This window comes from Pongo abelii, chromosome 14, assembly GCF_028885655.2.
Source record: "Pongo abelii isolate AG06213 chromosome 14, NHGRI_mPonAbe1-v2.0_pri, whole genome shotgun sequence".
Taxonomy (NCBI): domain Eukaryota; kingdom Metazoa; phylum Chordata; class Mammalia; order Primates; family Hominidae; genus Pongo; species Pongo abelii.
In genome coordinates, this window is record NC_071999.2 from 41,129,923 (window position 1) to 41,142,099 (window position 12,177).

Consider the following 12,177-nt stretch of genomic DNA (forward strand, 5'->3'; position numbering starts at 1 on the left):
CTCATAGCCCACATGGAGATATAAAGAAACCCTGGTGCAAAGCAAAAGCCCCAGCAACAACTAAGACCAGCTGAGAACATAGGCAGTAGTCCCAGTGTCCAAAATACCTCAACAGGTTCTCTTCTAATGTCAAAGCAATTATTCCTAAAGGAAAGAGAATGAAGAATCAAGCACCTGTTTTTAATAATAAGAATAAAACCTTAGTTGGAAACTTCTGTTCCTTTATGAAGTATGTCAAACATCTACAGATTCCATCATTTTGGCATCCTCAAAGAAAAGCTGTACAATTTGACGTGAGAATTAGGCTATGCCTACAGTAATTTTTAAGCTTCTCAAAACTCTAGGAAATTAAATTCCCTACATAGTACTACTAAAAGAGAGAACATATATTTATTAAACAAAACAAAAATGGATTACAATGTTCAGGGTGAAAACTGAGTATTTTATTTAATAATAAAACTTACGTATAAGAACAATTCAGTGAAATATAAAACAAACCTTTTTCCCCCTTATTTTCAACTGTCCTTTCTAATACCCATAGGGAGGAAGAGAGATGAAAAACAAAAAACCTGCTAGTCTGTAACTTAAGGTCCAGAAAGAAATATTTACCTATTAGCCATCGTTTCACTCAAGGGATTGTGAAATGCAAAAGCACACATCAATTTATTCATTAGTAGTCAAGTGAGGAGTTAAACCCCTCTTTCAGCATCTCTCTGCATATCTTAGTTTGGATGGTGAATGAAGAAGGAAACTCTAAAATGTCAAATAAGGAAAAGACACCACCTAGAAATGAGTGACAGTAATTCACAAGGATACTAAAAATAAGAATCAAGTTGCAATATCTGTACTCAGTGACACGAGGTATCAACACACCTTCCCAATCTTATCATTTTATTCTGTCTACATGGATCTTCCTTATAGCATGCTTTTTTCATAAATTGTGGAATATTTTTTGAGAAGAGAGAGTGTAGGTCACTGAGGCCATTTGTTCTTGTAGCTCTCTGGCTGGCAGGGATCCAAGTGTGTATGAAGATGAGTGTCAGTGTGCAGCCAGCTTTTTCACTGCTGGTCTTTCTATCTGCAGAAGCTTTGAGTGCATTTATCAGAAGCCAAATCATGCCAACTCTTTTGATATTAGGTCTTTGGGTGGAGCTTTCAAAATCATTCTTTGTTCCACTTTTCCTAGATTGTCAAACTGCGCCCAGTAGGTGGTTGAGAGTGTGAATTTCAAACATGTGCTTTTAATATGCCCAAAACTGTTGCTGCAAAGAAGGCGGAAAAACCCACATTAATTGAATCCTCACCCATTCTTACTCATAATGTCATGATTGTATTTTCTATATCCTAAAACAATCTGAAATGATTTGCAAAACTATGTGAAATCCTCAGGTGAATAAGCTTACAGTTTTTAAATATCTATTCTTATTAAAAGTAATTATTTTCTCACAACAATTCAACAAAACCCACCCAGAGTAAGTATAGGTCAACAATTAAAAAATAATAATACTGTAATATTTTCTTTCATTTACCCTAGCCTTCCTATTGGAATACTAATGATCATTAGCAACATTACGATATCTGTAGACACTACATATTTTAACATTTCTTCACAATTCTCTTTAGAATATTTTTCTTACAAATATCTTTTGGGAGGTCACTATTATTCCCATTTTATAGATGTCATATGGAGATTGTAACAGTATCTACCTTCAAAGGATCACTTCAGGGATTCTCATAAGATCATACACATTAAGTACATAGAGTATTTGGCACTATTAGTTATTGAGTGCTCAAAACATGTTAGCTATTGTTAATATGCAAAAGTATTAGCAACTATATTAAAGTTAACAGAAGTCCATTTTAAGTAGGCAATTTAGTGTGAGTCTTCCTCTAGCACTAGACAGTTCTTCCAAACAATGCAGGTATGACTGTTTCATATGCTGGTCCATCTGCCAGGACTGCTCTTGCCTCCTCCCTCCCGATTCCTCACCCCTCTACCTGGCTAATCCTTAGTGGCTAGAGATTGGCATAGATGGTATTTCTCCAGGGGTGAGCAGTCACTAACCTCGCCCACACCTAGCTGATATATATAGTGGGGCACTCCTCCTACCCGCTTCAACCATATTGAAATTTCTGCTTCTTTGTCTGCATCCCCTTAACACTAAAGCTGCATGAGGGCAGGGATCGTGTCTACCTTTGTATACCACATTCTTAGTACAATGACGAGCTCAGTGTCAGAACATAATGGGTGCTCAGTAAATATCTGCTGTATGAAGACACCTGGTATGTCTTCATACATATGAATGTATGAAGGTATGTTTCAGATACCCTGAAACCAGCCTGGCTGGTGACTGAAAGAAAGCTTTTTGATTAGTGTAAGTGATGCTGCCCACCTAAGAGATAAGCAGCAGTTAGTTATGGGGCCAGTTGAGGATGAGGGTGCTAAAATGGGATGTGCCACTGTGGAAGCTCTGAGTAGAAGCAGAGGGGTGGGGAATCAGTGCTAGGGGAGATCAGATTCCACCTGGTCACCGTCAAACTAGCACAGTCCCATTCAGCTTCACTGGTTCTGGATATCGAGACACCAGCCCTGCAGCATGGGAGTGAGAGCATGGGTTGACTGCACCTCCTTTTCACGCATCAGGGTAGAGAGACTCAGAATCAAGCTCTTAGGTCCCAGCCTTCCAACCAGGGTAGCAACAACAAAATGCAGGTCAAGGGTTTCTGCTGGCTGGAGTGAAAGGGTCCAATCTGATCCATGGACCCCTGGAAACTTACCAGACAGTTGGGATGTGTAGTGCACGTCTGGCCCAACCCAGAAGTGCAGTGCTGAGGGAGAAGCTTTGAGACCGGGGACACGGCTGAAGGTAAATGAATTGAAATGTTCTGATTTGTTACGGCAGTTGCATCGTAGGAAGGGGTGACTTTAGAATAATATCTGACAGTATGCAAGGAATTCAGAGAAAGCGCTGCACTGGGAATGTGAGTTTTATATGGATCACCAACAGCATTCTCTGAGGTGGAGCTTGATGGAACTTTAATGAGAAAGAAAACAAATATGGGTCAGTATCCACAATTCTGTAATTCAGAACGACTGTTATTCGACATAAACTGCCCGCTATTTCATTTCCTCGCATTACAAATCTGTACTACCCGCTACACCCGAATGCTGATGGAAAAACAAAGTGAACTTTCTAATTGTGACATTTAGTGCAATACACACACTATAAATGAGTGTTCATGTGTCATTAAAAGACAGGTTTTAGAGAAGCAGAAGATCCCTGTGCCTTCTGATGTATGTGAATGTGCACGTCAATCAAAATTGACTCTCTCTGAAGCAAGAAAGAAGGTTGGAAAGAACAACCCCATTCAGCAGAATGGTTTATATCATCATATAACTATATTCTACATGGTAACTAGAAGAAAAAAAATTCAATATATAATATTAACAATGTAATCTCAAATAATACCATGAACATTTATTTTCTACTGGACATTAATAATATTGAAAGTAAAATAATATAATGGTATGTCTACTTTAAATACAAATGTATCTGAAATGTTTGTGAAAAAATAATTTAAGCAAATGTATACAGAGATTTATGAAAAAGAACAGAAAAAGGCAAGCTGATAAGGTTAAAACACGTCTGTGTTACAGATCAGGCTCAGCACAGAAACCTTGGGACCTTGGGTGATCATTTAACTTCTCTAGCCTTCAATTTCCTGATGTGGGTAGTGAAAGTGGAATTTGGAAGACTTAACTGATTGCAACTTCTCTGATCCTCTTTCCAAAACAATCTGGCAACATGCATTAAGAGCTATACATACATTCACGTTCTCTGTTCTCTAAGTCACCCATCACACTCTTCCAGGAACGCATTACACTCTTCCAGGAATCCAGTCCAAGGAAAAGTCCAAAATACAGAAAACCTCATATATGGGAAAATATTTCCTATCACATGATGTAAAAAATCATTCTCTCACCAAACTGCAAATGCTAAATGTAGCGATTGGAAAATGGCTAAGAAAATTACTCTACACTTGATAAATGATTAAAACTATTAAAATGGTGATGAGTGATGCATAACAACAAATATACGTATGTATGACACAAAGTTAAGTAAAAAAATTCAGGAAACAAAATGGGATATCCAATGATTACTACTATAGAAAAATATACCTGGAAGAAGACTTGAAGGAAATACATTAAAAAATGAACACAGTGATTATCTTATCCAGGTTAGTAAAGGATCGGCACTGGTTTTCAAATGCAAAAATGTATTTACATCAAATAAAAATGGGAGTTTTGACTCCTTAATCTTCAAGGCCTCCTAGGGTTTGAACATGCCACAGGTCTATGGTCCTAGCGTATCTCTGGCTTCCCAGGTCTCCTTAGGGGAGGCAGTGCCTCGAAATGCTGGGGCATAGAAAGGCCTGAACTCGCTGCCACGGAAAGAACGTTTCAGAGTTTCTGCAGGACATAAATAGTATTGTAGGTATAAAAAAATAACATTGACAGGCATATGCCTGTGGCCTGATCTCTATCTGATTTAATCTAAGCTGATTTAATCATTCCATGTCACATTCAGCCACTGCTACTTATGGCAATGTTTTTTTTTTTCTTCTCCTCTCTTCTCTCCTCTAAGTCAGGAGAAAAGTCTAAACTGACTACAATAACACCCTGAGGCTTCTTTGGTGATATGAAGAATCAGGGCTGGGTTCTATTTGGGGGTCCCTTCTCTTTTGACTTTAGACACTATCCTGAGTAACCTTCATTTGTTCCCATGGCTTCCGCCACATCTCCATCTGTGCATGGTTCCTCTACTACAGCACTTACAAGACTGTCTGGACCATAATTTCTTTTGTGACTCTTTCTACCACTAAGTTGTGAACTCCGTAAGAACAAGAACTGCCTTTCATTCATCTTTGTGTCCCCATCTTTGAGGCAGGGACATTTAAGCTGAGAACTAGGGATGGACTTGGTGCTAACTAGGGCAGGTGAGGGAGGAAGGACATTCCTGGTACAAGGGAGGTGCTTGGTGAGAGCAGAGCCTGTTGGAGGAAGTCAGAAGTGTCCTCTAGGACTGAGAGGCTGAGGAGAGAGGCAGTCCTGTCACCTAGCATCTAACATTTAGGTCAAGAGGTCCATACCTTCCTGGTTTCTAGACGGAGAGTAACTTTACCTTCAGGAATACTGAAAGTCACAAACTGCTAGCTGTGTTCTTTTCTTCTATTTTTTTCCATCTTGTTATTTCAAGTACACAGGCATGTCTAGGCTTATACGGCACATATAACAAAAACGCCTCCCAGTGGGAAAGCATTTGTTCCACAATGTATATTCACATAATGAGATTTCTTGAGCCCCTCCTGTGTGTTGGTCATTGTTCTAGGTACTAGAAATACAGCAATGAATAAAATTGGCCAAAAAATTCCCTGCTTTCATGGAGGTGACATTCTAATGGAAGATAGGCAACAAACAAAACACACAAGTAAAGAACAGCAGAAGGCAGTGAGTGCTATCAAGACAAATACAGCAGAGAATGTGGCTGAGAAGATCTCTTTGCGAGGTGACATGCAAGCAAAGGCATGAAGGAGGTAAATAAATATGTTAAATGCTCAGGACACAGTCAGTCCTGAAATAATATGAATACTTACCTTCCCCTGAGATTCTATTCATATTATAAACAACGTCAGCAGTGTGCTTATCATCTAACAACAAAATGAGCTTTCTGGTAATTACAGTCAATTTTGAGCCCAGTTTCTGGCCTAAGACTATTTAAACACCTGTAGCCACCTTGTGTACCTGAGGCTGACAATACCAGAAGGACTCATCAGCTCTCCTGCATTCCCTAGTTATCGTGGTGAATGCACAGCAGCCTGGGGGTTTGCAGGGCAGTGCAGGTCCCCCTGTAAGTGGCACAGATGCTAGGTGAAGCTCACCTCTCACAGCTTCATCCAAGGAGCCCTCTGGATCAGGAGTGGAGCACCCATTCCAGCACGTATTAGTCAGGAATTGGAGCCCTCTCTCAGGGGAGTAAGTGCTCGTCACACTATTTTCCCTTGAAAGGACAGAAAAAATTATTTGCATATTTTTCAAGGAAAACAATGTGAACACTGCTGAGTTCAATTGCCCTTTTATCATTCAAGTTCTAAAAACACCGATAAAGCCTCAACTATGGATTATTTACATATGAACAAAGACACATGACCCATGATGATTCCTTAGGATGTGCAGGAATGATGTGCTTTTTCTCCAGTTCCTCTTTGTTTACATATTCTCATCAATCTACAGAAGGAAGTAATCATTTGGGAAGTCACATTTTGCACTAGTGACCTGCTTTAAGCACCACTAGTTGAAATAGGGCTGGACGGCTCCAGGGCCCGAGACCTCTCTGGGATGGAGGAACACCAGAAGCCATCGTGTCCCTGCTAGACCGTGACCATCCCTACACTCACAAGGGAGAAAGCCCCATTTTAAGAACCTCAGAAATAACAAAAGGAGAAGCAACGGTGAGTCACATGATGAAAAAACCATGGACCTGGGAATATTACCTGTGTTTATCACTGCAACGAAATGATACACATCGGCAATTAGAAAAGCTTGCTGACCCTTAATAAGCCCCTGCACTTTCACTGTGGATGGGATCAGTTTTTGTCTACGTGTTTAGCATCAACATGGGAGGAAAATAACTAGCACACTTCAGATTCAAAAAGCCGTTATCATACCGCTGTGCCATGACAGTGCCTGGGAGAGACAGTTCGATGGGTGTTTGTTGTTTCTTACAAAACCTCCTGTTGTTCTGAAGTGCTTCTGTAATCTAAAAAATACAGAAATATATTTAGGTAGATACTGACATTTTTACATACGTACAAAGACACATACTTTCCAATGATAAAAAATTAAAAGAAGTAAAATTGTAATATTAAAGCATTGTCTATAAGGATAAAATTCAAAGCTTTGGGAGTCAAATACCTGGGCCATAATGGCTGGAGAGATTTTCTCCCGGATATATTTCACATAATCAACTGTTGCCTCAAGAACTGAAGCCGCATCATTCTTTCTGCCCTTTACATATGGCAACAGAGTACGCAGCTGCTCACAGCAATATTTGATTCTTTCCCTGGACACAGAATTGCAATACATAAAGAATAATTAGTCTCATTTTCTTCCTTGTACCCAAAGACAAACAACACTTCCTCCTGGGTATGTTTGTAAAGGAACCATCCCCTCCCTATGTAGTCTCCATTTCAGAGAAAGGCTGTGTCCCCACAAGCCAGCAGCCCTCACAGCCCCTGAAATCACAGCTTCCTGGGGCACCCACGCATACCGCTGCACAAAGAAGCACTGCCCAAGTGCACTGTGTGTGCTGATGGCAGCCCCAGCTCTCTCACCTCAGGCCTGCTGCAGAGCGCAGGATGCCCAGTCACTGAGGAAAGCACCCTTCCCACCCCCCGCTGCCTACGAAAACGTGCAGACCACTCTGCCCTCTGAGCAGAGAATTGTACACGATATAAAAATTCTTTTGCGATTCACACTAGAAGCCTAGAAGGCAAAGAGCAGTCAGGACCTTCACGTCACTGGGACCTAGACCACATTTCCAACAACAGATCAGCTAGCATCTTGTATCACATGACTTCATGGCCTGGGCAAAAAGAAAATCAGAAGGCTGCTCCTTTACATGAGGTAGGTACAGACAGAACGAGCAGACCAGGATGCAGGTATCACAAAGAAACTAACCTGTCTTTCACAGCTCTGAAGGGGGATAGGAAATGTAGATCTAACTGACTTAAGCCCTTGGTGGCTTCATTTATCCACAGGTTCATTTAATAAACATTTTTAAGCACCTGTTTTGTGCTGAATACTACCTTGACATCTACAGGGTTGAATAGTGACTCTGCTATTACTAACTGGAACCTTAGGCAAGTTACTAAACCTCTGTAAACACCAGAATGGCAGAGAAATTAAATTTAAAAACCTAGTTTGACATATGGCCAATGAATAACTCAAATATTCTACATCAGTGGTGTTCTCACTGAGCTCTGAGGAACTCTGGGGGCTCTGCGGGGGTGTCTCGGGAAATATTCCGGGAAGGGAAGGATAGAAGAGTCAACAATCTGACAATATGTGTGAAGGGCTTTGAAACTTTTCACACCCTTTGACATGGTTCTTTCACTTACAAGGATCCATCCTAAGGAGTGAATCTAAAACACAGAGCACAGCATATATACACAGAAACCCATCAGAGCAATATATTAGTAAAATATGGAAAACAACACATAACATAGGAGGATGCCTTAAGTAAGCTGCTATATATTAGTTCAGTAGAATGTCACCTGGCAGTGGAAGTGACATGTTATAAAGCTTATTGGGGAAAAGTAGGACACAAAACAGCATATAAAATATAATCCAAGCCACTAAACAAAGTAAAAATGAAGCCTAGGAAAAAAGACGGAAGGCAAAAACATCCAGTACAGTTATTTCTGGATGGCTGGACGATGGATCATTTTTATTCCCTTTATTTTCTACATTTTCCAAATATTTTTGCTAGGCATATGTCACAGTCATAATTGAAACTATTAAAATGCTACTAAAATTTTTCCAACATTAGAAAAATGTTCAAACATAGAGAAAATCTGAAAGAATTATACAGTGAACGCCTATACACTCACCACTTAAGAGTCTACAGTTAACATTTACTGTATAGGTTGAGTATCCCTCCCCATAATGCCTGGGGAAGTGTTTAAGATTTCAGACTGTTTTGGATTTTGGAATATTTGCATATACATAATAAGACAGCTTGGGGATGGGACCCAAGGTTTAATACAAAATTCATTTATGTTTTATAATCTATACATATATAGCCTGAAGGTAATTTTATACAATATTTGTACCAGAAACAAAGTTTGTACACACTGAACCATCAGAAAGAAAAGGTGTCACTATCTAATGTCAGTGCTGAAAAAGTTTGATTTTGGAGCATTTCAGATTTCAGATTTTCAGATTAGTGATGCTCAACTAGTATCTGCTTTATTATATATGTGTCATCCCACTGTTCATATGTCAACATATTTACATATATTAAAGCAAGGTAAGTTGTAGACATAAGCACATTACACTCCTAAATGTATCAGTAGCTGGAGCAAAAATTATTTTCAGATAAACACTACATAAAACAAAAAACACAATGAGTCCCATTCTATGAGTTTGGACAAATACATACAACTGTATGTATTTGAAATACATACGTAATGAAAATCCTAATCACACATGAAAATCCATTATCACAAACCCAGAAAGTCCCTTGTTTCTTCCCAGTCAATACTATCCCTTAACCCCATAAAGCAACTACAATTCTAATATATTTTTTTCCATACCACATCACTTTTGCCTGTCCTCAAATAGCATATACATAAAATCTTACAGCATGTATTCTTTTGAAAAGCTTCTTTCACTCAGCTTTAATGTTTCTGGGATTTACCTATGGGGCTAACCATATCAGCAGTTTGCTCCTTTTCACTGAGCAACAGTATTCAAAAATATATAAATATGCCACAGCTTACTTATCCATTCTCAGTTTTGGGTTATTACGAATAAGGATGCTAGAACATTCTAGATGTCTTTTTGTGAATGCATGGTTTTATTTCTCTTGAGTAATATCTAGGAATAGAAATGATGGGCCATTTTATAAGTTTATAAAAACAGGCAGAACTTTTACCACACCAAAGGAGTAGCATTTTACACTTCCACCATCAGTGTATCAGACCTCTTGTTCCAAATCTTTGATGATGTTTAATATCATCAGTAGTTTTCATTTTAGCATTTTGGCCTTTCTGGGGCATACATAGTAGTATCCATTATGCTTTAATCTGCATTTCCCTGACAGCTAATGATGTTGAGCACTTTTTCCTGTGCCTTTTGGGCACTTGTATAGCTTCCTTTGTCAAGTGTCCGTGCAGACATTTTACCTACATTTTAATTGAATTGTAGGTCTTTTTATTTTTTAGTTTTAGCAATTCTTTACATATCTTGGATACCAGGATTTGTCAGATATCTGTTTGGCAAATATTTTCTCCCAGTCTGCGGCTTTCGTATTTATTTTCTTAAAACTTTTTGATAGCAAAAGTTTTAAATTTTGATAAATCCAATTGATTTACTCTCTCTCTCTCATGGTTATTGCTTTCTATGTCCTGTCTAAAGAACATCTGCATACTCTCAGCTCATGAAGACATTCTCCTATTTTCTTGTAGAACTGTAATGTCCAATACAGTAGTCAATGGACATGAGTCTATTTAAATATAATAAATATAAATTAATATTACATATAATAAAAATTCATTTCCTAAGTTGCAATAGCCACATTTCGAATACTTAATAACCACATGTTGCTAGTGGCTACTGTATTAGATGATGAAGATATAATTTTTAACACAGCAGAAGATTCAACTGAATAGTGTCATCCTAGAAGCTCTATAATTTTAGCTTTATAGTACAGCTCTGACTACGCTCCATCTTGAAATAATTTTTTATATGGTGTGAAGTAAGGGGTCAAGGTTGATTCTCTTTCCAGATGGATATCTAGTTGTTCCAGCATCATCTATTAAAAAGATTTTCTGTCCCAAAGTATTTGCTTTGGTGCTTTTGTTGAAAATCAAATGACTATAAATATGTGGATCCAGTGCTGGGCTACTGTGTTCCATTGATCTATTTGGCAACTTTTATGCCAGTTACCTACTGGTGATTGTAGCTTTAGGGTAAGTCGTGAAGTCAAGATAGTTTAAGTCCTTCTACTTTGTTGTACTTTTGCAAAATTGCTTTGGATATTCTAAGTCCTTTTCATACATTGTAAAATCATCTTGTCAATTTTTATGGAAAAAAACTTGCTGGGATTATGATTTGGATTCAAATAAAGTTATGTTTCAATTTGGTGAGAACTGAGATCTTAACAATAGTGAGTCTTTCAATTCATAAATACGGTATAATTCATGATTTAGTTTTTATTTAACTTTTCATAGTAACATTGTGAATGATCAATGTACAGATCATTTGGTTTTTTTTTGCATATTTGTTCCTAAGTATCCTAAAGCTATTTTATTCTACTTTAAATGTCATAATATTTATATTTTCATTTTATAATTATTTGCTGTTAATATATAAAATACCATTGATTTTTGTACCTTATCTTCTGTAACCGTTATAGTCATTCTTTGGTTCTAGTAGCTGTTTTGTAAATGTCTTAGGACTTTGACTTTATACCCAATTATGCCATCTACATATAGTAAGACAGTTTTCTTCTTCCTTTCTAATGTGTATGTCTATTTCTTTATCTTGCCTAATTGCAATAGCTAGGATTATTTATTTGATGATCAACAGAAATGGTAAGAATGGGCACCCTTAGTTTGTTCCTGATCTTTTTAAGGAGCAGTCAACATGTTATCACTAAGTACAATGTTAGTTATAAGTTTTTTATAGATGCCTTTTAACAAATTGAGGAAGTTATCTTCCACATCTATTTGCTGAAAGATTGTTTTTTAATGATAATGGTATATTGAGCATTGTCAAATATTTTTTCAGAATTTGTTAATCACATGGTTTTTCTCCTTTATTCTGTTAATGTGGTGAATTTCATTGGCTGATTTTTTGTTTTGCTTTGTTTTTGAGACAGAGTCTCACTCTGTCACCCAGGCTGGAGCACAGTGGCACCATCTCAGCTCACTGCAACCTCTGCCTACTGGGCTCAAGTGAGTCTCATGTCTCAGCCTCATGAGTAGTGGAGATTACAGGTGTGTGCCACCAAACCTGGCTAATGTTTTTATTTTTTTTAGTAGAGACGAGGTTTTGCCATGTTGGCCTGGTTGGTCTTGAACTCCTGGCCTCAAGTGATCCACCTGCCTCAGCCTCCCAAAATGCTGGAATTACAGGTATGAGCCACCATGCCAAGCCCCATTGGTTGATTTTTGAATGTCACACCAGTCTTGCTTTTCTAGGATAAACCCCTGATGTGGTCATATTATGTCTTTATATATTTCTTGATTCAATTTGCTAAAATTATGTTAAGTGTTTTTGTTTTTATGTTCATGAGGGATACTGGTCTGTAATTTTCTTTATAAATAATGTCTTTGTCAGGCTTAGGGTTATGTTGTTCCCATGAAAAGGGTTAGGAAGTATTCCCTCCTCCC

General features: G+C 38.1%; 1 protein-coding gene across 1 annotated transcript in view; it reads right to left on the reverse strand.

The window, feature by feature from the left end:
- Positions 1-421: 421 nt before the first annotated feature.
- SOHLH2 (spermatogenesis and oogenesis specific basic helix-loop-helix 2) overlaps positions 422-12,177 on the reverse strand; it is a 33,894-nt gene continuing 22,138 nt past the window's right edge. Inside the window, exons 6-10 of the mRNA XM_009248569.4 lie at positions 6,974-7,121; positions 6,727-6,818; positions 5,941-6,059; positions 2,779-3,035; positions 422-1,262 (exon numbers count right to left, since the gene is read on the reverse strand). Coding sequence (XP_009246844.2) covers positions 1,242-1,262; positions 2,779-3,035; positions 5,941-6,059; positions 6,727-6,818; positions 6,974-7,121 — 637 coding nt within the window. The 3' untranslated portion in view covers positions 422-1,241. The remainder of the gene's footprint in view (positions 1,263-2,778; positions 3,036-5,940; positions 6,060-6,726; positions 6,819-6,973; positions 7,122-12,177) is intronic.